Source organism: Sphaerodactylus townsendi, linkage group LG08, assembly GCF_021028975.2.
Source record: "Sphaerodactylus townsendi isolate TG3544 linkage group LG08, MPM_Stown_v2.3, whole genome shotgun sequence".
NCBI lineage: Eukaryota > Metazoa > Chordata > Lepidosauria > Squamata > Sphaerodactylidae > Sphaerodactylus > Sphaerodactylus townsendi.
Window position 1 is genome coordinate 82,742,397 of NC_059432.1, and position 27,821 is coordinate 82,770,217.

At 41.2% G+C, this 27,821-nt stretch overlaps 1 protein-coding gene across 3 annotated transcripts; it reads right to left on the reverse strand.

Annotated features, from left to right (window-relative positions):
* On the reverse strand, positions 1–26,727 carry LOC125437926 (putative glycerol kinase 5). Of its 3 annotated transcripts, none has more exons than XM_048506009.1 (13): positions 26,637–26,727; positions 23,548–23,679; positions 21,717–21,792; positions 20,802–20,863; positions 20,647–20,714; positions 19,393–19,453; positions 14,833–14,959; positions 13,774–13,878; positions 11,783–11,877; positions 8,999–9,102; positions 7,156–7,215; positions 5,991–6,124; positions 1–2,852 (listed from the first exon to the last, which is right to left on the reverse strand). In XM_048506009.1, exons 1-13 carry the CDS (start codon positions 26,640–26,642, stop codon positions 2,701–2,703), a joined length of 1,182 nt encoding a protein of 393 aa, XP_048361966.1. In that variant the 5' UTR covers positions 26,643–26,727; the 3' UTR covers positions 1–2,700. The 3 variants fall into 3 exon arrangements, with proteins under 3 accessions (XP_048361966.1, XP_048361965.1, XP_048361967.1); XM_048506008.1 differs by having other exon boundaries at positions 20,647–20,720; XM_048506010.1 differs by lacking the exon at positions 26,637–26,727 and adding an exon at positions 24,874–24,905 and having other exon boundaries at positions 20,647–20,720.
* Between the last annotated feature and the right edge of the window lie 1,094 nt (positions 26,728–27,821).

The window sequence follows — 27,821 nt, forward strand, 5'->3', positions numbered from 1 at the left end:
TAGTGCTTATAATTTTAATAACCATCATTAATTTAGAGCAGCAATACAATTCTTGTATTACACGATTAGAAATCTAGTTGGTTACATTTCTGCAACCTCAAGACAGTCGAAGCAAATATGCCCATGGCAATGGCCTGTAAAGCATCTGCACACATGTGCACTCTCCATCTCTTTCAAGTTCACAAAGTCAAGTTCACCCAGGAGCAGTAGCCCAGAATATGGAATAACTAACAGATTCATATAAAAATAAATCATTATTAAAATTCACTGGATATGGTGATATGGATATACACACAGAGGAAATAATGCAGTACAGATTTTTGTCATGTAAAATTCTGTTTGTGCCCCATTCCCATTCAGGCACTTCATGGTAACATATGGCAGGTTTATCCAGAATTCTGCATTCAAAAATCTAGGTAAAACCCCCAGATTCTGCAATTAAAGCCACATAACATTTTATGTTGATGCTTAATTGCATTTGCATGCTATCAGTAGGATCTAGAAATGCATGTGCTAGGTTTTTTCATATGATGTTGCAAAATATATGATTCACCTACAAATTCCACTTTGTGTCTGTAGCATTCTATCTAGGGCCCACTAGATGGGGGACAATGGTTTATGGAGAAGAGATTATTATTTGTATCCCAAAGCAAGGCTGTATTACTATACACCCCTTTTCCAGCCTTAAAGAAAGCTTAATCAAAATAATTAACAAGGCCTTTTTTTTAAGTTAACCTGCGGCTCCAGAAAAAAAACCCACAAACTCTTCAGAGAGTACATAAAATGGCAGCAGAACGGGTATTAGCCAGCAGTTTCACAGAACATTGCGAACTTTAGTACAGGACTCAAGGACATTAGCTGTTTCCTAGGATAAAATGTTGTGTTTGGAATTCTAAAAATTCCTAACAAAGTTTCTAACGTTTGGATTTCTCGCTAACTATATAATTGGCATCCTGTTCCCCAGCAGCCCTGAAAACTCTTTGAGAAATTGATACTGCAAGTCACAGGAGCGGTGTGGGTGAAATGGACAACCGTGCAACTACTGCAAGGAGGCAGAAATTGGCAGTATTGTCCCTCTTCTGCTCATTGAGCAGGAGACTCCATCACCACAAGGGGTCTGTGTCAACTTATTTCTCCTCTTTGCTGCAGCCACCTGCGCCCCATGGCATTTTTTCATGAGGCTTCTGTGGTTCCCAGTATAAAAGGTTTGGAGGGGTGGAACAGGGAGCTGCTAGGGAAAGTGGAAAAGATCTGCTTTCCACTCCTTATTTATAGGATGCTACCCCTTTCCCCCTTGAGCAGCTTTTTATACTGCTTTAACCATAAACCCCTTTGGGGAAAAAAAGTTTGGAGTTATCTGGCTGTAGCCCCAGCACTTCCCAAAGGTGAAGAGAAGAGAGCACAGGAGCATGCAACAGAATTCAGCCCCACCCCTGGCAGTCGACCCAGCAAGGCAGTCTGTCTGCCTTTCAGGTAGTAGGTCCATTGAAATCAGTCCTGCCCAAGAGGCCAGCATGTCCAACCCAGCAGAGCAGGGCAAGAGAGGAAGAGCTGCTGTATTGGGCAGCTTTGAGCCTTAATGTGCTGGCACTAGCTGATTGAGGGAGGTGAGGAAACCAGCCTGGCCCAGTCACACCTGATTGGCAATAGCTCTTGCAAATCAACCCAGAAGGGTGGGGCAACACTCAGGGAAGAGGAAGGGGCAGGCATTCCCAAAGGAGTATCCCCCATAATGCCCAGTGACCCAGGCCTGGGAGGACATGCTGGCTATCATGCCAACTAGCTGGCTACAGGTGAAAGAAGTAGAAAAGGAGAAGGGAGAACAAGGATGGTGTTAAACTCTTCTCTTGTCTACATGGAGAAGTCTCTGGAAGGTGCATCAGCCCCACCTGACCCTCACAGTGTAGCAGATGCTCATGTGGGCTTTAACAGTTTAGCTGCCAAAAGAAAACATCTATTGCATGTGCACTATTGCATATAAACTGAGGTAGTACATAGTGTTAATGATTGGATTGGGAAGTTGTCAGTGATTGGGGGACAAATTTGAAACACTGGGAGTAGAATCGGTATATAAACACTTAGAAAAACTGGAATGTAGACCAAGAGATAAACGCTGTGATGCCACACTCTCCTTGCTGTGGATCATCATGATCTGTTCACACTGCTTACAGATTTGCAAGGAGTTTCTCCTTATGGAATTTAACAATTAGGATAAGGCATCAGAAGCAATACTTCACAAACAAGACACTTTTTTGTTTCCTAAGCAGTGCCAGGTGGCTGACTGATTTCCAAAATTATTCTTCAACCATGAAAATCATATCAAGTATGATGGATCAAAAGCAAAATCATTTTTTTAAAATATGCCTGTTTGCTACTTGGACCATTGGTACAATTTTATGAGAAAACATTCTGTACTCAATTATGTAGATATTGTGATAGTTGGTGAAATCACGAACTAGCAGAAAAATGCTGAAGAGATCTACTGCTCTTACAGGAAGTCATCCCTTGGGACCACATGTAACACTGGCATTCAACCTTCTTCAACATTACATGGTAGTCACTGAAGGTCACAGATGTTTCAACTGATACAGGATTAGTAACTGTACATATGAAGTACAGTATTTGCTATTGTAAAGCAGAATTTAATGTCCAAGTAAGCCATAGTTTCATAGACAATCTAGATTTTTGCACCTAATGTTATTATGATATCTGACTATACCAATGTAGAGAACGCTGAACAGCTTTTTTCCAGTTACTTATGGCAAATTCATATTCCTCTGGCTCCTTCTGTGGTGTAAAAACCATATCAGTTTTTCTCAGCTTTTTAAGCTCTTCTTTGTCACTCCAAAATCCTATAAAGAAAAACAAAGAATAATTCTTCATAAGGCTGCCCATAAATTTAGTATCAAGAACAAATGAAGACCAATACATAAATCATGTTGGAATGGCAGAAGAAAGTAATTTAGATGTAACATGTTAACGAAGAGGCATAAGCTGGTCATATCTGAGGAAACTTGAAATTGGTGACTGGAACTGTGAATATTCAAGACAGATCTTTCTACAAACCTGAGCAACACCCCAGGTTTGCAGAAGAATCTGCAATCTAAAATAAAAAATACTTTGAGTTTAAAAAACCCGACATGATAAAAGCAATGCCTGTAACTTTGACAAATGACCCTCAGTGGTCATTGCTAGACAACCACAGCTTACAAAGCTTGGTTTCTGTAAGTTGGCAGGGAGAGGGGCCAGGGTCCTTTCCAGGAATGTTTTGGCTTTTGAGGGATAGATCTAACAGCAACCACTGAATGACTTGATACTACCAGACTTGCATGATTCAGCTAGGCCTGGTTGCTTGCTACTGTTCAACAGCGTGCTGTAGCAGAGCTTCAGAGATGGATGAGAGATCTACATTTGAATCCCCATCTTGTTGTGGAAGCCCACTTTTTGATTTTTTGGCCAATCACATGTTTTCAGCTTAAACTATCCTACGGAGATGTTGTGATGAGAAAAAAGAAGAGAGCAATTTAAGCTGCATTGGTCCCCGCTGTAGAGAAAAATGGGATAAAAATGAAATATAAAAAAATAAACTGAAGGTTGGAGGCAGATAAAAGGTAGGTGGGTGAATGGCAGAGAATGAGGTAGAAAAAGGGTAGAGGATATTGGGGTTGGCAGAAGCAGGGACAGAAGAAACTGTGAGGAGAGAAGGATACAGGGGAAAGTGAGTTGCCCTCCACAAGTTCTTGAGGGTTCTCTGCCATGCAGGTTGGCCTGGCTCAGTGGCCAGCACCACACAACCAGCCCACAGTTTTCCTTGGGAGAGGCTGCTGTGGGGAGAGACAGGGAAAGCTGAAGAGAGAGGGACAGATGCATGTAGGTTGGCTGTTGGTCAGGAATAAGAAGGAAGCAGGAAAAGGGGAGAGGCTTTGGGGGGCTTTCAGGAAAGGGAACGAGAAAGTAGTAGGGGAAGGAGAAGTGAGATGTCCCCCACAAGTCTTCGTGGGTTCCCACTTGTAATTTTTATTCTGCAACTAATTTATAGAAAATAGATCCAATTATCCACCAGCAAGAAAGTTGTCATTAGGCTTACTTAAGTTTATTAGGTTTTTTAAATGATTTTTAAAAAATTCAGTAACAAAAAAAGTAAAAAGACAATAAAAACACACAGTATAAAAATAGCAGACAAATGGATCATATTTTTCATTACTCAGTGCTTGTGTTACTGGTAGATTAGATTGTTGGCCCTACTGAAATCATTGCTTCAAAGCCACAATTTTAAAGTGGTTTGTAGATCACAAATGAAAATAAATTTAACTGAAAGTCAGTTCCATACATTTTCAGCAGAATTTATACCCAAATAAGTCAGCCTAGGTCAGATGACTACTTCAGATGGTTTCTATGAAAAAAATAGCTAAAAGTAGTACCAGGTCTCTTAGCTGATTATTTGAATAAATAATTATATTCCAAAAAGTTAAGTCCATGATAGAAAAGGGCATTTAGCTTCCACGTATACAGGTGAGACTGCTGAGTTTAGTCCCTATCCATAGTGCAATGTCTTTCAAAAGAGACAACATATACTATGAGGAAGTTTAGTGTGCTATATTCATATAATTATAAAAACATATAGATGGAAAACTAGACACAGAATGTTCTATCAGAAATATAGAGAAACAAAGTCTCAAGTGAAGTTTGTAGTATAATTTTTTCTTTACAAATCATTACACGTTCAATATATAACCAAAGTACAAATTCAAAACACAACACAAATATTTTTACTCACAACTACACAAAGTAACAGGCATTATAATAACTCATACACAAGGAAATTATTTCTCTCTTTATTATTCAAAAATATTATACACAGTGGCCAATGTTCAATAAATTGATGTGAACATTTCTATCCGGGCTCAGCTGCGGTTGGATCACGTGCGAGCCGCAGAGGAGCCTCTTGCAGCGGCAGTGGAAGCCTTAGAGGCCTTGTTCAAAGAGGAAGGCGGGGGGACAGGAGTTTTAAGCCCAGCAGGACCCGCCCGCCCACAGCTGAGGCGGATGTGGGAGATGGGCTGGAGAAGCATCTTAGGCCCAGCAGGGCCCGCCCACCCACAGCTGAGGCGGATGTGGGAGATGGGCTGGGGAAGCAGCTGGGACAGGGGAGAAATGAGAGGGCAGAAGGGATATAAGGAAGTGGGAAAGGGAGAGACAGTAGCTGCCGCAGCAGCAGGAAATGTGGGTGGTGGTGTGAAAAGGAAAGGGACAGCTCAGTGGTGGGAAGGAGGAAGGAGGGAAGAGGACCCTGGAGCCCAGACCCCCTGCCAGAACCTAGAGCACTGTTTAGGCTGGTCCCAACCCTGTGAAGTAACAGGCTAGAAACCTCCTCTCCCTGTGAGTCCACAGGGGTGAGGCAAACCCCTGGAAACTCCTATCCCTATGAAGCAACAAGGGAGAAAGAGGGGGAGGGTGCGACCTCTCAGGTCAGCCAGGGGAAGGAGGGCAGAGAGACCTGCTAGGAAGAGGGTGGCGTGGGCAAGGGCTGCTGCGTACACCAGGCGCCCTGTGAGCGCGGTTGTTTCTTGGCCTCTCTGGCCAACTGGAAAAGTCATCGGCTGGGGCAACCAACCCCCAGGTCAGGGAAGGAGGGAAGAATCAGTCGCCCAAGATCCCCGGGTGAGGAGGGGAAACACCACAAGTTCCATTTTACTTGTACTGCCAATTTAGGAAGCAGTAAGCAAGCACAAAACCAGTTCTGCTTCTGAAATGAACAGAATTACTTTGGATAATAGAATATAATTGTATTTATAATCCCACCTTTCCCAGGATCAGGGCAGCTTACAACAGTATAATAAGCATACTAAATATGTCTGTCTTTCTGATTATAACATAGGGCGCACAAACAAAAACCCCCTCCTTTCTCAAAATAGGAAATAACTAAAGGAAAGGCAGGATATAAACATTTTAATTAATAAATTAACTTTAACATTCCAGCTGCTACATACCTATAGCAAGGCCTGATAAAAAAGCTGCTCCAAGACAAGACATGTCTGTAATTACAGGCTTGTCTATTGTTTTGTCAATTAAATCCGAAGTCATCTGCATTACAAAATTATTCTTACTAACACCTCCATCGGCACTGTGAAAAAGGAGAAAAAATTTTTAAAGGCTGGTTTAAATGGTTAAATGTCTCAAGCAAATGCAGGGAATGAAAAAAGGCATGTGGGCAGTAGGTATTTCTACAAGATAAAGTGGAGCATCATATTTTAATCACAAAGTCATCATACTATAACATAATCCCTTCTAACCTGGTGCACATAACAATCCTATGTTAAGATCTGTTCCTTCGTTTTGTGCCTTCTGTTCATTATTTAACATCTTTCTCAATAAATATTGTTTGGAGCAATAAAAAGAACATCGTAACTGAAAGTTATGCCAAGAAGTGGATTTCAGTTCATGAAAGGTGCTGCCTGCGTTATCTGTATCCAGCCAGAAAGGGGGGAAGAAACTTTTTGCCCCACAGCAAAATAAGGACTTTTGCCTTTGGCTTTTCTACTGCAACATGTGAATGGGAATTCCTGTACCTCTCTGCAGTGAAATGCACAAGTTCAAATGCAGCATCTTACCACAGAAGAATATAGAGTCTCTCATTCCGAAGGGCAAAAAAAAAAATCACAGCCAGTATGGAAGAGCAGAAGAACCTGAAAGTTTTCCATTAGCCCCAAACTATGTTTAAAAGATTAACAAAGCTAAAATAATATTATTTAATAGGACATTAAATTAAGGGATATGTTCCATGTTAAAAGGCTATCACTGACTACAAAAAGATAGCCAGGCTAACAACATTTTAGATCAGGGGTGTCCAACTCTGGTCCTCCAGATGTTCATGGACAGCTCCTGCCAGCATGGCCATGAGCATCTGGAGAGCCAGAGTTGGACACCCCTGTTTTTGATAAAGAGATGAATTGGCATCTATCACTGATCCCCCCAGGTTGCTGATAATAAGATGATAGAAAACATACAGGCAGTTAGAAAGCTTCACTGCTTATTCAAAAGACAGAAATCCAAATTCAACAAAAAGACAAAATTCCACTGGTTGTTGTTTAATAAAAATCTCAGAAACCACTCATATTTTATGCAAACTCACAAAAAATGCGCAACTTGACATACCAAATGAATGTAGTTGGAATATCCACTTCTCTTGCGATGGTTTCATATAGCTGTTTGTTTCTTGCAGAAAATATTCAATAGAAATGAAAGCATTTATATAAATGTGATATTCACTTTAGAAGCACAGAATGCCATTTTAATGACCAAGACACCAGTTTGTTCAAACTTAGCTGGATTCCACAAAAGGTTTAAATAGCTATTCTAAAACAAATTGTGTATGCTCACTCTTTATAGTACCCATAGTTCCTAGCTGTATTAGCAAAAGGGCATAGATAGCAACTTCTATTAGCTAATGGAATAGGAAACCAGTTAGTATTTCAATAATTCAGTATTTCAACAATTTTAAGTTTAATATGCATACAGGCACCATTATCTATTCTACACCCATCAATCAAAACAATGCGTTCACACAGCTTCCGCACTGGCCAAATATCCCATGGTGGGGGCGGGATGTAACCCGGTTTGGGCAGGAACTGTGCAAAGTTCCCGCCCCTAAACTAGGTGAATCCTGGGGAAACACACACACCCCCGCCGGGTTTTACGTGAGTCGCACTTTCTGCAGTTCTTTTTGTAAAACCTGGCATGGAGGCAGGGCTGAGCAAACAGCCCCAGCGGGAAGCTGGGTTGGTGGCGGCTGCTCCATCTTCTTTACCCCCACTCTGTACGGTGACCAGCTGGTCGCAGCTTCAATGCTGGCCGGGCTGGTTGGAGGGCCCCAGGGAGGAGGAGCACAGGAGGCAGCCGCAACTCTGTGCAGAGCCATGGCAGCAACCCGCTATGGTCCTGCAGGCCCCTGGCCTGGGCCGTGCGAACGGCCTGGGGCAGTTTCGGGGCCACGTATCCCGGCTAAATGCCGGGATACTTGGCCCGTGCAGAAAGGGCCTCAGTGTTAACATTACTGTTGTTATTATGAAACATTTATTATTCACCAACCACTGCTTGTTGTTCATGGTAATTTCATAGTAGAACTTAAATTCTTATTGCTCAACGATGCTCTAGCAGCCATTTCGAAAGCAAAACAAGGAAGTAGGGCACATGAGAAAGCAATGGGCATAGTGCCTGTAGAAAGTTTAAACCACCCACATAGAAAATTTACAATAAGATGAGGGTAAGCACACAGGGGGTTAGAGATTAACATTTTCGTCTGGCGGGTCCTAAATACAAATAGAGGTTCTAGATCAAGTGCAAGCAGAAGACTGAAAGATGCAAAGTAAAATGTCTTTTAGGCATGAAAAAAGGAGCAAGGATTGGGAAGACCAGCACATCAAGCAGGGCAGTGCGAAGACAGGTATGAGTATGAGGAATTACAACAAGAATACTTCTAATTTCTGGTCTTCTTCAGGGCTGAGGCCTCTCTTTTTGAGTGTTCCTGTGGCTGCCATGACCTGTGCACACATTTCAATTATTTGCTCCATCAGTAATTGGACTTTTGTGCATGGGAGGTGTTCAAGTAAAGATCCACGCAATTGTGCAGAAACTCAGACATGCTACCTTTTGGACCTGGTGTAATTTCTTGCAAATGTGAACTCAGGATGCCATAGGAATCAGAAATAGGTTGGAGCTTGGCAAGAGCCTTAACATAATGGCAACATGGTTTGCTGGATTTTTGATATCAAAATATATGAGTAAGAGTGCAAGGGGAAGGGAACACCTGAATTCAGGTACAATATTTATTTATTTAGGAACTTTCTACGCCACTTCTTCACAGTCCTGCTTGAGGTAGCTGACAATTAAAATAACAATATTAAAAACAAGCCACTGAACAGTAACTGCACTGACAGATAACAACCTGATCCAACTGTAGGTGACACCATGTTGTCATTGGGCATAGCTGGCTTAGTACCTGAAAGCAATAGATTCCAACACAGCTCGAACAAGATGGTTTTTGGTGGTAGAGGATGTGATCCCCATAAAAGAGGTACATGCACAAGGGTCGTTCACTGGAATCTAAAATAAAGGTATGAAATTAAGATATGCATGAATATGTTCTGCTGGCAGATGTTTAAGAATGGACAGAAGTAATAGTAAAAAAATAACTTACACATGACAATAAGAGGCAGCATAGTAAGAAGAAGAAAATTAAGGTAGCAATAAGTAGCAAATAGATCTTAATTGCTTTATTATTTAGAATACACTTTAAAATAGTTCCTCTATTGAAAATCTGCTTTTGATTAGAATGTCTATCTTCTGGAATACTAATCTTTGTTTATATTCAGGACTGAGAGTAGCCTATGCTTAAAAATACTCCCTAAATGCTGTTAAGGGGTTGCATAATTTATTGTGCCATTTGACATAATTTTTTTCGGTACCAATATAAGAGATGTGCTGCTGGATCTGACCAGTGGCCCCTCGAGTCCACAATCTTGCCTCAGAGACAGAAGTCAGCCAATTGCCATGAAGGGCCAACAACAACTAGGGCATAGAAGGCCTGGAATCTGCCTCTTAGCACTGGAATCTGCCCCTGGAATCTGCCCCTCTTAGCCCCTGGAATCTGCCTCTTAGCACTGCGATTGAACATTTAAGGACTGTAGACTTCTGTACTCATCATGGCTAGTTGTTGTTGATGGACCTATCCTTCATGAAACAGCAGGCCTGAGATATTGTCGAAGGCTTTCACGGCCGGAATCACTGGGGTGCTGTGTGGTTTCCGGGCTGTATGGCCGTGTTCTAGCAGCATTCTCTCCTGACGTTTCACCTGCATCTGTGGCTGGCATCTTCAGAGGATCTGATAGTTGGAAAGGAAAGCACAGGTATATATACTCTACTTGCTTTTCTTTCCAACTATCAGATCCCAGCTGAATACGCAGCCACAGAATCTGGCAAAACTTTGATCAGGAGAGAAGGTGATGTGAAACACTGTTTCCATACAAGCCCAGAAACCACAACACCGACCAGCACGAACTCCCTGAGAGTTTGCTTATAGATTCTTAAACTTCCCTGTTAGATGCCTGTGACTGCCGACCACCCTCCCTGTGCTGTCTCCACTCTCCACACAAAGTTCCTGGTTGGGCTCGGAGAGGCTGGTCTCAGAATAGGCAGCAAAGGAGGCAGGCACTCAAGTCTCTCTGTCCCTAACTGAACTTCCCAGCTGGGCGGCGGATACCTGCTGCATGACGCTGCCTCTGAGCCATCACCCTTGCCCTCACTTACCTCAGGGTCACCCATCTTCCCTGTTCATGGGCAGGCCCCATTTCCAGTGGTTGGTTCCCAGCCTGGCCACTCCTCTTGCCACAATTCACCTCAACAGGGTCAGTCTTGGCCACTGGTCTCCCGGGCGGGCTGATCGCAGTTGGGGAGGCCAGTGAGTCCATGATGAACCTGGTGCAGAACATTCCCCCTCCCCACACTGTTCTAGCTAACTCACTGTGATCAGTCTTGAAAGAGAAATGGTTTTATGCCCAGAATAAATCCAAGAACAAATGGAATGGAGTTTGCAAGAATTATTGTTTGAGATGCTCAGAGGTGTCTTTCATCACCAATTCAGACAGCACAAATCAGAAGGTTTAGTAAAGTCATATGTTGACCAACATAATAACTTCTATTACTTACGCTAATAGCTTCTATAACCTTCCGATAAACTATGAATCTCTCTCATATCTGGAATTCAGTGAAACCTGCTCCCCCTCCCTTTTCTGGTAAAGCTATGGGTAAGAAACTTTGAAACTTAACCTTTTTTCTTCAAGTCAAGTTAGGAATGAGATACATACTTATACAGGATTGATTTCTATGGAGTACGCTAGTGTTCTGTCTGTCTGTTTAATGTTTTGTTTAACCAGATTTAGAGTGATCATACCATTTTTAAATAAAAGTTTTAATGCACTGACAGGTTATTGGCTGGGAAATATAGGTTTTCACTTCGAATCTGAAAACAGGCAAACCTCAGTGCCCTCCTTTAGAGACTAAGGACTGCGGCCTGCAAAGACTAAACATTGTAAGGGAACGTACTGTTTAGGCTTTCAGGGCTGGAATCAACTGTGGGTTTTCCAAACTGTGTGGTCATGGTCAAGCAGTTTTTGGCTAAGAACTTCAGAGGCATGTCATGGTGAGATGGGTTTCTCTCCGTGACACAGTAAGGGAACATTCAGTCACCAGATAGCACCATGATTTAGTGATCAATGTGTTGCTTTAATTCAGTCAAATAAGTTTTTATCTCCAAGTGGAAGTAATAGATATGTCGCAGCAATGGCCACACACTTACACCATTGGCCTTTACTGCATCCACTAGTAGTAAATTTCAGAGTTTCAGAGTAGTAAATTTCAGTCCATGTGATCTGCTCCAGTCAATCCAGTCTTTGCATTTCAAACTTGAGTGCCTGGGAAGAAGTAGCTCAAGCTTTCCAAGTATTGAAAGTGAATTCCATGTTTGTCTCAAGTCACCAATGTGATTGTGGACTTCAGTGAAACAATATATTTCCATAACTCGGGGGGGGGGGGGCCTTTTAGAATAATAATAGGCATTTAAACACACCACCAGGCAGTCCAATACTGTTTTTATGTGAATTAAACAAACACACACTCTAAAATAAGGTCTAATCACTATGGCAAGAGCTAGGTAAGACACAGTAGCAGAAATGATTTCCAATGGACCAACACATATTTTTGGAATAATAAAGGGCATCAGCTTTACCTGCAATCCACTGAAAGATGGAACAAAGCAAACTCCTCCTGAATTGTCCAGACTGTATGACATTCTGGATGTCTCTTCAGCATTGCTAAAAAGATCTGTGAAAGTACAAAAGATAGGTTGATTTCTGAATCCTTATCCCTTCCTCAGGCTTGTATCATAGCCCAAGAACTGAGATGGAAGGGAGGACTGATGGTGGATGAGAATCCCTACTTCAAAAGGCAGAATAATGGATGCAAGCAAGTTGGTGTGCATCTTTTTAACAGTCTTCCAAGAAACACTGTTTTGGCTACCATGGATGTTGAATCACCATGCATCAACATCCCTCACGAAGATTAACTACAAGCATCTCTGACAACACCACAGCCCACCTTACTACAAAGCTCTGCCAATTTGTCCTCACTCATGACTACTTCAGATTTGATGGAGATTTATTCCTTCAGATCAATGGCATAACAATGGGCAACTGCATGTCATCAAAATATGCCAACATTTTCAGGCCAACCTGGATAAGTACTTCCGCAGCTCCCAGCCATTAACATTCCTCTTGAACCTGAGATATATTGATGACATTTTGATAATTTGGAAACATGAGACAGAAGAACTGGAGAAATTTCTCCTCTGCCTCAGCAACTTCCACCCCACCATCAACCAGACCGTGAACCAATCCATGCAAGAAATACACTTTCTAGACACTACTGTACAAATATACAGTGGAAGCAAAAAAACACATTGATCACCAAATATGTCTACATGTCTTCAGTTACCATCCTAAACCCACCAAATGATCCACTGCTGACAGCCAAGCTCTATACTACAGCTGCATCTGTTCCAATCCCTCGGGCAGAGATTCTCACCTACATTATCTACAACATTCATAGAATTACAGTGGTCACCTGATGGAAGCATTTCAACAAAGCCAGAATGATACTAAGGGATAACCTGCTACAAGACAGGCCCAAATGAAATAACAACAGTACACCACTGGTGGTCACATGCAGCTCTCAGTTCAATGCATGATTAACAATTGACAACATATGCTAGACAACGGTACTCCTCTTACAAGCACTGGGAGTCAATCCTTTTCTTTCCTTAAACAACTTTGCACTCACAGCAATATTCTTCCAAACTTGGGTATGAACTCTGGAACCACGCCCTGCAACAAACCAAGAGGCCAACACAATATCCAGACCAAAAACTATCTCAGGTTCATTCACTTGTTTATCTTACAATGTTATATATGTCATCAAATATCAGTAATGCCCTTCCATTTTCTACACTGGACAAACGCATCAGTCCCTATGAAAAATATTAAATGGACCCAATCTAACATTAAAAACCACAACATTCAAAAACCATTGGGAGAAAATGTTAATCTTTCAGGTCTTTCCATTCTTAACCGAAGAATAGCAGTCCTCAAACAAAGAACATGACGACATGAGATCGCTGAACTTGAGTTCCTTCAGTAATTCAGAACACTGGACCCTCCAAGGGTGAATAAGGATACAGGATTCTTATTTCCTGCTCATGTCTGTCAAAGGGAGCTCTGACTCTAGAAAATTTATACCCTGAAACTCTTGCTGGTCCCTGAGGTGCTACTGAACTCGAATTTAATTGTCCAAAGATAAAAAGTGTCAGCAAGGGAAAACCTAAAAAAGATTTTTTTTTCATCTATCAAAAAATGCATCAATATTAAGCAAGGTTACACATCACATTATTTTTCAGTTTATGCTTTGTAATAAAGAACAATAGTTTTCATCAATATTTGCCTTGCGCCTTTAACAGAATTTTGATGTTTCACATGGCTTTTTTTGACAAAATATGTAAAAAAAAGAAATTGAATGAATAAAGAAAATGTTCATATCCTATTGTCTGAAAGTTTATTACACAATTTGGCTCTTCAGGGAAAGGATGGGGTATAAATAATCAACTAAAGAAAATCATGGATGGCATTTCACAGCCTACATTATTTACAGGTTCAGAAAGCTACTCACCTAAGTCCTGAGCCCATTTTATAGCATTCCCAGTATCAGAAGCATTGCCTTCTGCTAAGTATGCCAGCTCTTTCCCAATTTTCCATCCAACCAACGGATATAAGCCTAATAGAATTAGTGTGAACATCAGTTGTTAGATTGCCTTCATAAAAATGTTCCTTAGTGAACTGAAAATGCTCTTTAATTAATTGTTCATTCATTTGCAGAAAAATACCAAAACTAAACAACAGCTGTGGGAGTTGAAAAATGCCAAACGGAGAATGCCAACTGAGATCTTGCACCATCTGATGAGATTACACTTGGCACTCTAGGTTGCCTAGCAACCAAGACATTGAGAGCTGGGCCTAAGCACTCACAGCACGACTGGAAGTTTTGTGAAAGCAGAAGCATGAAATAAGAGGAAGAGAAAAAAGGCTGGGGAGAGAAAGAGAGTAGAAAATGGCAGAGAGAAAATAGAGAAATCATTGGAAGGGAGTGTGGATGCCAGCCTTCTAGCGGACCTGGGAATCCCCTGGAATTAATCTCATCTCCAGACTACAGTGATCAGTTGCCCTGGAGAAAATGGATGCTTTGGAGGGTGGACTCTGTGGCATTGTATTCCAGTGAGGTCTTTGTCCTCCCCAGGCTCCACCCCCAAATGTCCAGGAGTTTCTCAACCTGAATCCAGCAACCTGCCCCACCCATCCCCCCACCAGTGGTCCGGGGGACTTGCAACCCTAGATCCAAGGCTAGCACACTTAAAAATGTTTACCCACAAGAATGTAAGTACAAAAGTACACGAAATATAGACACAGAAGTAAAGTTTTGTTCCCTTCTCTCCTAATTCATCTTTCCCCTCTGTTCAGTTTAAGCCTATGTGTAGTTTTCACCGAGGAAGTTCAACTCCTAGTCCCATTCTAACAAGCTCTTCCTTAGTTCCCAAGCTAAATGGTGTGTGTTTATAAATTCCTGTGTCTACCCTTTGATCTTTCTTACACAACAGCGAGATTTTAGAAATGAAAGTGTTCCCAATATCAGTTCTATCAACCTCTGATTCAGTACACAAACATACAAGCTTACCTGTCCCAGATACATGAACTTTGCTTCCAGTGTTAATATCCCAGAATGAGCCAGTCCCCATGGTGACCTTAACATCACCTGGATTAAAACAACATTCTCCAAACATGGCTGCTTGTTGGTCTGCTACCTATAATACAAAAATTATAATGGAAAACTCTCTGGTAAAGTTCAATGGCCGAGACAATGTTAGAAGAACAAGGAATTACTGATTTTCTTAGTTAATTTAGAATATTCATTCCTTGCCCTTTTTGTGGGGAGAAAAAAGCAACAAGCAGCAAATAATCTGGAACACTCTTGGAAGCAACTGAGGTTTAGAGGCTGAAGGGGGGGGGGGAATTTTCAAGAATTATACCTAAGACCAGCTCCTGTTTTGAGAGGGGGCGCTGGGAAGAGTGTCCCCAGGGCCCCTTCTCCCCGTTCATGCCTCCCTTCTGTTAGCACAGACCCTGGATTCCAAACAGTCTCAATGGAAGACAGGAATCTTCTTTTGATGTGTCCCAATTTAGATTTCACCCAGTCTCAATGGAAGACAATGAAATCTTTCCTTTCTTTAAACCCTGTTTTCAGATCCCAATCAGGACCTAGGTTCCGATCAGCCTCTACAGAAGACAGGAAAACCTGTTAGCACAGAGAGAGAAGTTCCTTTTTTACCTCAATGGAAGGCAGGATCTCTCATTTGCCTTAAGCCAGGATACCAAGTTTAGATTATTAAAGCAAAAAATCAAAACCAATTAAAATTAAAGAATTAATTTTATTCAGATCAAAAGGGTCTGATCAGCACCAAGAGAAAAATCACACAGAATGACAAGTATCAGAGCTTCTTAAAGCATTTTTCAGGATGCGGGCCAAGAATAAAATGCGTACTAAGCCAGAACATTTATGGATACTTTCAACTTGTCTTCATTATCCTTACACAGTTGGTATAATGAACAAAGAGAACACACACACTTCTGACAGGCTCCTATCTTGCAAACTAATGTTGCCAAAGAGACTGGTTTAGAGAAAGACCTTTGTTTTGTTACTTCTATAACTGAATACAATTGAGTTCTCTTTTATTCTGCTTAGTAATGATTTCGTGCTGGCAGCTTACAGCGTTATGGCAGACATGAAGATGACTTTTGCTCAGGTCCTGTTACCTGCTCTGTGACCAGTATAGGGGCTGGTGCTTACACTTCCCCCCTCCAAACCTCTATGTGACTTTTCACTGCCCACATTTACAAATGCCTGCACCATCTTCATGCCTTTTCCCTGATTATGCTGGACAGTGTGTATGGGTAGCAGTATACATGGTAGAGTGCCAGGAAGCAGCTAGGTTGGGGAAAGGCATGCATGTCAACAGCAATGGGCCCTGCTAGAAACTCTGGACTGCAGCCGCCCCATCTCAGAGTATGCTGAAACCAGCCCCAATTGTACCCCCACACACTCCTTGCAAGAGTCAGAGGCCGTTTCCGCATGGGTGAAAGAAGTGGGTGGCCACTGGCATAATTTATGCTGGTGGAGCCTTGGGACCACTTGCATAGTCCCGTGCGGGCAGTCCCGAAGCCGCTGCGGCCAAAGGGAAGCTCCGCATGGAGCCGCCTCTAGTTTGTTTTGTTTATCTACCTTTTCTCCCTGTGACTCTCTGGAGGGACACGCTCACACTGCCTTTCAACCTCCAGGGGTCAGAGGGCAACGTAAGCATGTCCTTACTGCCCTCTGGAGAGAAAAAGTATGTAAACAAAAAGTAGGTAAACAGGGAGAAAAATTAGGTGAACAAAACAAACCAGCAGCACCTAAAAGCAACGGCCTCATACCGGTGTACTTCGCACAGCGCTGGTGGGAAGACGCCGCTTTCCAAAAGACTCGCTCATTGAGCAAGTAAAGAAAGTAGCGTTTTCCTGCCGTTTAGGGGGTGGGGAAAGCACAGTGGTGCTGCAGTGCCATGTGAACAGCACCACAGGGATGGTGTTTTTACCATCCCTGAGGTGCTGTTATTGGCCCATGCAGAAACAGCCAGAGAATAGCCTGGTAATTCACCCTCTTCTGAATCTGGTCTCTCATGCTGAATATCGCACTGTTCTTGAGGGTACCCCTCCATCTTCAGAACTGAGTTTTTAGGAAGCACAATGGACTTTAGTGGAGAAGGAGAGGCAGCAATAATCACTTTACAAGACTTTCCATTTGCAGTGGTGCAGAATTCACCATTATTGCTAAATTGGTAATAATTGCTAAATTGGCAATATTTTTTGGTTTCATTTGTGGTTTAAATTTTATTTTTATTGGCAAGATTTTGCCAAGCTTGTATACTTGAATGTCATCATGTTGTGGAGGAAGCAGATTTATTAACTTCAGAGAATGGCAGATTTCAAGATTGGACCTTGGCACTCTTGCTATATGTGTTGAGGAAACAGAACTAAAATACTTCTGTGCACAGTGGGCAAAGTCCCTGCCTATGTTGTCCATGTTTGCAAAGTCCAACTAAAAGCCCATTAGACTTGATTAGTGTACTCTTTTGGCTATGTATTTTTAGCTACAACTCATACCAATTGGTAGTTTGTTTTTTATTTATTTATTTATTATTGATCTGAATTTAATATGTAATATTTTAATTATTACCTTAAGTCACCTTGAGCCAAAAGCAAGGTACAAATATTTTAAATAAATTATTTTTTTCACTACTGTTCCCTCCTTTAGTTTACAACTACATTGATACACATTAATGGCCTTTTCTGCACAGCACAAATATAACATCTTCATGAAGTTATAAAAAGAGCTGGTTTCATTTTTTTTTGTTCGCTTGGTGCCTACAGTACTTTAACAATTAAAACAATTCCCAACCCTTTATCCTTAAACTTAGTGATATAATCAATAAAATATATTAATAATCTTACCCACCTCTCATAAATGCCCCATCATGGCTGCTTTGTGGCTTTGCATTTTCAACAGACAAAAAATTTTAAAAAGGGAAAAGGGCACTTTCATGAAGCAGGCATGCTATAATGATTATGTCACTGTGCTGAGGGACCTGGTGCACAGCATCTCTGCTAGGAAAGAAAACATGCTTGAGGAACTTCACAAAATGTCAGGCGGGCCAAGAGTCAACCTAAAATGTCAGTTAGCAGTACAAATGTTAAATAGCAGAGTAGTAGGGAGGGGCGTGTGAGAAGCTTCAAATTCAGGCCGGAGAAATTGTATAGGAGAAATAATATGTTTCCTGTCTGCTTTGTTCACACAGGGCAAGCAGGAAACTTCTTCAATCTGGCTTGGAGGGGAAAAAAATCACTAGTTTAGCGATTTTTGAAAAACCCAGGTTGAGAAACATACAATGACATGAAAACATTTTAGAGGAGAGAGATGTGCGAACATTCTCAACCAAACGCTTTTTATAATATCCTGAAGACATTATATTTGTGCTGTGCAGAAAAGACCTGTAAGGAAAAAAGCTATGCAGCTACAGAAGCTTGTCTGCTTACCTGCATTTCAAACTGTAGTAAAAAAAGAAGCAAAAACTTTGCTTGGATGAATACCGTATATACTCGCATATAAGTTGAATTTTTCAGCACATTTTTTGTGCTGAAAAAGCCCCCCTTGAGTGAGTGTATTTTAAAAAATATTTTAGGGTTTTTACTTTGTTGGCCACCAGAGGGCACAGTTTTTAGGCTAGCGGCACCAAAATTTCAGGGATTTTTCAAGAGACTCTCTTAATAATACCACCCAAATTTGGTAAAGTTTGGTTTAGGGGGTCCATACTTTTGGATCCCCATCCACCATTGTTTCCAATGGGAGCTAATAGGAGATGGGGATACATTTTGAGGGTCCATAGCTTTGGACCCCTTGAACCAAACTTCACCAAACCTGGGTGGTATCATCAGGAGGGTCTCCTAAAGATACTCTGAAATGTTGGTACTGCTAATATTTCTCCCCTGACCAAAAATCCAGTTTTGACGGATTTAAACTCTTGTATTTTAGCTTGGTTGCTGATTGAGCTAAGGTTTTTGTACTTTTAAAGTTATTGTTGAGACCATATTGTTTTTGTTGACCCTCTTTTCCACTTACAGAGCTAGTTTACCGTTTTTCTTTGAAATAAATATTCAAAAACACTTAACCTTCTGATGCCTCAATTAATGTAATTTTATTGGTATCTATTTTTATTTTTGAAATTTACCAGTAGCTGCTGCATTTCCCACCCTTGACTTATATGCGAGTCAATAAGTTTTCCCAGTTTTTTGTGGTAAAATTAGGTGCCTCGACTTATATGCTGGTTGACTTATACACGAGTATATACTGTAGTTCAGAGATTTTACTTTTTTCAAAACACTTTATAGGGTACAGAGCTTTTCCTTTGGTTTTTAGAAGAACACTTATATGTTAATCAAAATCAAGCAACTATGGAAAGGCAAGATTGAAACTGGTTGAAAAAACATATTTATACAAAGTCTGACATGATAGGAAGAAAGTGAATACACCTGCGGCTTAAATTTCCACTCTACGTGTAGATGAATACATTTCACTCTGTAGCCAATTTGACCTAAATATTTCTCTAAACAGATGTGAAAAAGAAGAGAAAAATGTTTCACTCACCAAAGCTGTTACTGGAATAGGCTCTCCAAATATTTCAGCATCAGCCAATCCAAACATGTAACTTCAAACAGAAGGTTAATGGTTATTTTTCTCAGTTCAACTGGCAAAGTTGTAGAAACCCAGTTTTAATAATTAACCAAAGGGTAAATTGTACTGTCAAGTCACAACCAACGCACAACAACTCTGTGAAGTTCCACCTCGAAAATCTTATGAGGCAAGATATTAGGAGAGGTGCTTTGCTATTGCCCTCTTCTGTACAGTAGCTCTGGTCTTCCTTGGTCATCTCCCATCCAAGTACAGACCATGGCCAAAACTGCTAAGCTTCTAAGCTCTGATGAGATCAGGCTAGGCTGGGCTATTATGGTTTCTACTATCTAAAGGTAAAGGTAGTCCCTGTGCAAGCATTACTGACCCATGGGGTGAGATCATATCACATTTACTAGGAAGACTATTTTTAGAGGGATCTGTAGCCATCTTCATATTACTCATCTACACTTTACCTCCAGCAAGCTGGATATCCACTTTACCAGCCTCAGAGGGATAGAAGGCTGATTCAACCTTGAGCTGGCAACATACAACTGACTTCCATAAGCATCAAACTCAGCTCACGAGCAGAGCCTTGACTGTAGTACTGCAGCTTAACACTTTGCACTATGGGGCTCATTTGGAGGTTCTAAAATGCTAAAAAGGACTTCAGGAAGAAGGAAAAGACTTCAGAAGGCTCCAGGAAAAGGTCCTTTGAACCAGGCTGACCTGGTCATGGGGTGGAGAAAGGGAATGAATAAAACTAGTGAGAACAAGGAAGAAGCACTCTTTTGGCTGATACAGAGGTACAGGCCTCAGAGATACAGAGGCAGGCCTCGGAGTTTGAAAGGGAAACTGGGGAGTCCTGACCCTCCCCAGTGGGCAATTCCAACAACAGTCAGATGGTGGCAGCAGTAACCAGAGAGAGAACAATACAAGCTCCTCCAAGGTGAAGCCAGGAACCCCTGGGAGAGGGTAGGGTAGAATAGGGTCAAAGCAGGCCCATCCTGCCATACCCTACAGGAATATTAATAATATTTTTCTACCACCACCGCCCTTTTAAAAATACTTGCCTCAATAAATATATAAGAGTAAAAAATATGCATACTCTTTTTGAATCAGACTTGGGCAGGGTTTCTTCCATATTGTTTTTTATAGAAACATCAACATTCATGCTTTTTTGTCAAAGAAAATTACGCATATATTCCTTAGACTTAGACCTTTTCTTACCTTGTGTCCTTCACTGGAGGAAAAATTGACATTGGAATGGAAAATAATTTGCCAAGAATCACACTCCACTGCAGCTGAAATCACATGCATAAAAAAGGGGTAAAAGCAATATAGAATAATTACCACAACAACTGGGCATAGGTAACTAGTCCTACCTTAAATGGATCAAAAAATGCTGTGGTACTTGCATTTGAATAATCTGTAGCATACACTGCACCTGGATATTGAAATAAACAAAACAAGATAACCCAAAATGCAAAGGAAGATTTCACTGATAATCAATAGATTCAACTTTGGAGATCTATGCTCAGACACAATCCCCCACCTAATATCCAGGCTACATATTCATAGTAATCTTTTTTAAAGGCACATTTTAGATTTTCAGTAGAAGGACACACACCAAATTATCAATCTTCTACTAATACTACCACTACCACCTCGTTTTCACCAACCATTTCTTTACTGGCAAGAGTGTGCTGAAGTCTATAGAGATGATCACCTCTTTGCTCATAGGGATACAACCTGAAGGCAAGGCTAGACATGACAGTAAATTAGCTTCATCACATATCTTCCTATTATGAATGAAGGTGTGGTGGGGAGTTGACTTTATATCAGAAGTTGCATTTGAACTCTCTTACTCAGTCTCACTTTAACACTGATAAAGAGCAATGATGAAAGAAAGGTGCCCTTGATGGTAGACCCCTGGGAGGCATGGCTTCCCTGCCCCCACATACTCCTATTCCTCTATCCACTTCACATGTCAACAGGACAGACACAAGATTAAACCAACATAGCTATCACCACCATATCTAGTTTGGCTCTAAGTTACACAGACAGGATCGCACTGTAAGAAGGCAGAAGTAGTTAGGAACCAGCAACAAATTAGTGAAGCTGGAAGAAGTACAACTGAGGCAAGCCTACAGTATTTTAAAAGAGAACAATTCAAGAATTAGCAGAGATTTGCAATTATAGTTCTTAGATTTTTTTTACTTGAGCAAATTTGGCATGTGACTTTTCTCTCCATTCTGTGTGTGTGTACATGAATGGTTTCAATTTGTTACTGTTCTTACCTTTAGTAAGTTTATACAATAGCCATGTGTCAACTGTCCCAAAACAGCAGTTATCGTCTTTAACAGCTTGTTCCACCTAAAAGCAAACATAACATATTTTGTTGTGAGAAGGTTAAATAGGTAACTTGCATTTTAAAAAAAATTAAGCAGGTGATATTTCTATGTCAAACATAAAACTGAATCATTATTGTGGCCAAGAAAGCGATTTCTAAAAGTTCTCCTATAGGAGTTGAAGATTGCTTTACTGAGACATCCTGCTCTCGAGAGCAGGATGGGGAGCTTCATTGGGGCAAATTTTGTAGTCCATTCCTAGATTCACAGCCATGTGGCAATTATACCATGGTTTCTGTAGGGCAGGGCAGAAAGTAGCCAAGGTTTCCATTAGGGGTGTGCAAAAAAATCAGCATTTTTTTTGGATTCAGCTATATTGGACTTATTCAAGACTAAATTCCCTTTTGCTGCTAATATGATGTTGGTATTCTTCCTAAGAACTTCAAAGAAACTTAATGAATTATGTTTGTATATGTTAATGGATGCCAGAGTGTTAACAGCATCTAGCTGGAGGACCGAGAGTTGCCCAAATATGGAAACTTGGGAGTATAAAGTAAGAGAATATGCTACAATGGTGAAACTGACAAACTTTGTAAACAGAAAGTAAAAATCTGAGTTTGATGAGAAGTGGGAAGCACTTTTTCAGTGTAAGGCTGAATCAATAACATAAATATTTTAATAGTTAAGATAGTATTCATTAAATTGGTACCGTATATACCTGCGTATAAGCCGAGTTTTTCAGCCCTGTTTTAAGGCTGAAAAATGCCCCCTCGGCTTATACATGAGTCACTGCTTACCAGCCGGCTCTTCAGGCCTCTGCCAAGGCTGGGGGCGTGGCCGGGACGACCTCCCTGCGGCTGCACAAGCCGCTTGTTGCTGCCCTCCTCGGAGGGTGTGAAGGGCTCCTGGCTGGCTGGGCTTCCTCAAAGTCTTTCCGGGGAGAGGCAGAGGGAGGCTCCTTATTTGGGCAGTGACTCCCCCTGATGTCATTGCCCAAATAAGTCTGAGCTCTCCTCCCACTTTCCTCCCCGAAAAGCTGGAGTTTGAGGGAGCCCAGCCACTACCCTGAAGGGTGGAGGGAGCTCCTTATTTGGGCAGTGACTCCCCCTGATGTCATTGCCCAAATAAGGAGCTCCCTCCACCTCCTGATTGCCTGGGCTTCCTCAAACCCAGCAGGGAGGTGGAGGGAGCTCCTTATTTGGGCAATGACATCAGGGGGCATCACTGCCCAAATAAGGAGCTCCCTCCGCCTCCTGGCTTCCCACCTTCAGATTATAGGCGAGTCAATATGTTTTCCCAGGTTTTGGTAGTAAAATTAGGTGCCTCGGCTTATACACGAGTCGGCTTATACATGAATTTATACAGTATATATCAATTGGTGTTAATGAAATCATTTAAGAATAGAATGCTAGATGGGACAAAACAAGATAGAAGGCTCCCCCTCAAATTGGTATTATATTTATATGTTAATTTGTTAGAGTATTAAATTGCATTTGGTTGTTGTGTTTTATTTTTATGGTCAGGTATTTTTCTGTTTATTATTCTTGTGTTATTTTTCTTGTTTTTGTTATTTTCTATATAATTGTTTCGAGAAAATCAATACAAATTATAAAAACAAATTGCACACATAAAGGTACACAACCTAACAATTACTTCAGCAAGCTAGATAGCACAACACAATATTTCCGCGCTAATTACATGTCCCATTTGACACGTTTTAAAATTCATATTTGAATAGTACTCATTAAAATTTTGTACCTTTCATCGCCATCATACCTACCTCTGGCATATTTTGTAAAACCCAAGCCAGCCTTAAAGAGATATGTTGAGTTGTGAAAGCAAGTGTACTTGTTAACAAAAACAGTTCAATCCGAGTGAAAAAATGCAGCACTGAGGAGACACCATGGACTGCCTGTTTCAAACAAACCAAGATTACTTGTATAAATATTCACCAGTCTTCTGCAATGCTTTGGTCAAAAAGATTGTTTTAAAAATACTCAAATACATCATTTATCTGATGAGTTGCCCTTAAGGAAAATGTATACAACATTACATTCAAGAAATGCTTGATTTTAAAAAGAAATCTACATACAGTAAGCCCTGCCTGGGAAAGCAGACAAGGGAGGAGCTCACTTCTCTTTAAAACAAACAAACAAAAAACTGGCTACCTGTTTCTAAGCAAAATCCAAAACACTGGTTATTGTTATCTTTAACATCTTAAGTAGCCTGGGCCCAAGGTACTTGGGCCCCCATAAGAGCCAGCCACACAATTAAAATCTTCTAAAAATGTCTCACCTACTCTGCCTGCCCTCACCCTAAGGTAAACTGGTTCTTATCCAGACCATTGTACCATTCAAGTTAGCACAAACTGTAAGCATTTAGGCATTGGAAGAACAGCTGGCTAAAAGTGGGATAAGACCTCTCCAGAGTCCTATTTAATACCCCCCCAGTTTTTTAAAAAAATAAGCCAAGCACTGAATTCATAACAGAATTCTTAGTTATTGTTTGTGATTGCAATTTAAGGCATATTGACTCAGTATTCTTAGATGAGAAGCCCCATTTTACAGCTGGAAAACCCAGAGGCTCAGGGAAACACATCTTGCAACTGAATCAGGCATATGTAGAATGTTCTTAGCACTGCTACTCCACTAAGAAAACCGGTCTAACAGCCTGATGCTATGCATGATTACACAGAAGTGAGTCTTACTGATTTATTATAGAGCCTGTTGATGTAAGCAGCCCTCAAAATAACTGTTCCATTCTACTGCAATTTTAAGTAAAACAAAAACAAAACTAGCAAAGTTTGCTATCAAAGACTAAATATTGCTCTTTGTACGATTCATCCCAAAACTTTTATTGAAAATTTCTAGGATTCTAAAGTTTTTCTTCTACAGGAGAGCTGAAAGAATGGTGTGGTGTAAAATGGCGTGGTGCAGTGGTTAAGAGCAGGTGGATTCTAATCTGGAGAACCTGGTTTGATCCCCCACTCCTCCACCTGAGTGGCAGAGGCTTATTTTGTGAACCAGATGTTTCCGCACTCCTACATTCCTGCTGGGTGACCTTGGGCTAGTCACAGTTTGTTCTGAAGTCTCTCAGCCCCACCTACCTCACAAGGTGTCTGTTGTGGGGAGAGGAAGGGAAAGGAGCTTGTAAGCCACCTTGAGTCTCCTTACAGGAGAGAAAAGTGGGGTATAAATCCAAACTCTTCTTCTTCTTTCTTCTCCTGCCTACAGCCAGCAATCAAGAATGGCCAGGTTAATCAAATGGAGGGGAATAAAAAGCAACAAACAAATATACCAGCCCACCCCCACCAAAAATGTCCGCAAAGGTGGGAGATGGGAGAACTGCTAGCTGGAAGAGGTTAGGAAGGGAGAGCTACAAGAAATAATGAAGAGTGGGTGGAACTGCATACAGGAAATACTTGCATACCTGTCTGCTTTCACAGATAAGCATAAGGCATACCTGGGACAGAACTAGAGGTAGAAACTAACCTAGGAAAGGAGGTAGAAAGAAATGAGCACAAAAAAGATTCGAAATCTGTTGAAGTGCCTTCCCTAGAGACAATCTACACATGATACTAAACTTCAGTGACTGGCATTTCAGATTCAAAATCTTACCCTCAGAAGCAGCTAGGGGGGTGTACCGGAAAGCCAGGATTAACTTTTTCCTACCATTTCCTCAGTTAGAAGTTACCACTCTTGACTATTTTAAGCCCCTATGGAGTGGGAATACAGTAACATTAGGCTGTCTTTCTGCACCTATCCAAGCTTAATGAAGGCAAGTGGGCAATCTCTCACCAGGAAAATGTCACAGAGTTGAACTTTCCATTTCCGCAGTGCCCTAGTCCAAATCCAAGTCCAAATACAGTGGCTTTTAAGGACCGAAATACATGCCTGAACTTCTAACCACTGAATTGTATGAGTTAGGCATGTGGTGCAGTTAAGCAGTTTTATACTCTGGTATTATCCCTCCACCACCACCCCCCAATATCTTTTTATACTTCAAATATGAAGCTATAGCTATAATTGGGAGGTGCTAACCCTGTGAATGGGAGACCTGGTCATCTGCCCAAACTCTAGTTCTAACTGCACTACTAAATTTTGCCCTTAATGATCAACAGCAACCTGTTCTCTTCATTGCACACCCTTAAACAATGTCCCTCTAAGAGTGTTTGTGCTCCAGACTATAACTATGGCCTGTCCCTTCATGCTGCATCTGAAATTAAGGAACAAAATTTAGAAGGCAGTTGGCAAAATATACAACCAAAATCTACTCTTTGACTTTTCCTGTAGTATTCCAGAAAATACTAACAAAAGTATCTTTCTTTTCACAATTCCTTTCCAGCACCATAAACCATTAAAGAACAAAGTCCTTTGAACACTTTATCAGTCCAGGAATTTATTTGCAGCAATAGTGCTTAGCTGCAGATCTTCCATTCCAGGAAAAAAATCTACTTGTGCTCCTCCCCACTTTCCTTTCTTCCTTCTTTCTGGCGACTTCACCCCTTGAAACAAGTTTTTGTTGCTGGCCTGGCTGTAGTTAATTGCCATCAGGTGACAAATGGAGCTATTGGAAGGCACCCTGTATATTTCTCCTGGTATGGGAATTGGATCTACAGGTGTCCCACAGCAGAGTCCAAGGGAAACAAGTAACTGAGAATGCCTGCAGAAACAGATCTACACATGGATAAGAAAGAGAAGAGCAACTAAAAATGCAACATCCCCATTTAACTAAGCAAACATTTGAAAGGGGGAGGGGTTGCAAAGCATCTCAGTCTTCCTCTTGGTTCCCTATGACAAGAGTACCTTTCACATATCTTTTTATACCCATCCTTTGTTGGCGTCAGTAAATGCATACATGTAACCTCACCTTCATTAAGAAAGATCTGTTCCAGGATTTTACAAGGCCAGCAGCCCTCCGATCTTGCCAGCTTATGAAATTATGAAAAGGTTTCCCTGTTTCCCTGAAAAAGCAAAACAAAGCTGACTGTACAAGCATCAACTTACTATGCATGTCTTAATTATGGAGTCAGGTTTTGGCATATGGCTGAGGCCACGATGTTTGCTTGGATAAGATGCCTATCAAGTTCACTGCTAAGTTTGAGCTTTGATCCAGAGTTTACATTCATGAAGTCTATGCTACCCCAGCTCTTCACAAATATACATTAAGAGCTAGGAAACTTAAGTTACAAAACAATACATTAAGAGCCAGGAAACTAAAATTACAATACAACACATTTGATTTCTTACTTAAGAATTCAATAAAACACAAGTCTTAAGCACTAATTTCTAAAACAAAAAAGGAGAAACAGCAGTGGCATAATGCCCATTGGGCAAAGTGGGCAGTTGCCCAGGGCATCCACTTGTGGCGGGCGCCAAAAATGCAGGATTTGTTTGTGGGTTTTTTTGGTATTTTAGTGTGTTTTCCATTTTTGGCCTGCAGGGGGCAATGTTTTTAGGCTATCACAGGGGTAGGGAACCTGCGGCTCTCCAGATGTTCAGGAACTACAATTCCCATCAGCCCCTACCAGCATGGCCAATTGGCCATGCTGACAGAGGCTGATGGGAATTGTAGTTCCTGAACATCTGGAGAGCCGCAGGTTCCCTATCCCTGTTCTAGTGTGTGTTTGAAATCTGTTCAGTGCAATACCATCTTTTGATAGAACAAAAGTATGTATGGAGGTGATCTTGTATTGATTGTAGCAGATTTTCCTGTGTACAAGTTCTCTATGAACACTGGTAAAATGTAGATATTTTGATTAATGCTTAGCTTTTAGCAAATCAGTACTCAGAAAATGGATTTAAGATGAAGAAAAACAGAGATTCTGCCAGGGTCAATTCCTGAAGGCAAATTAACATAATTTCTTACACTTGCCTGTCTTAACTCCTAATATGACTGTCTTAAGAGATTGATACAGAGGCTCCCTGGCACATTTGTAAACGTGTACTTATTGGCAAATTCAAGGACACAGTTGAAAATGTGAGAATACAGCAAAAGTTGGCCTTTGCTCTCCTCTTTTTTCCCTCATAAGGGATCCACCGCTGGCAGAAAAAA

Coding starts and splice junctions, on each gene's coding strand:
- LOC125437926 (XM_048506008.1), bottom strand. Junction 11,878..13,773: donor AAAATGGGCTCAGGACTTAG/GTGAGTAGCTTT, acceptor GTACTTTCACAG/ATCTTTTTAGCAATGCTGAA. Junction 9,103..11,782: donor CATCTTTCAGTGGATTGCAG/GTAAAGCTGATG, acceptor CCTTTATTTTAG/ATTCCAGTGAACGACCCTTG.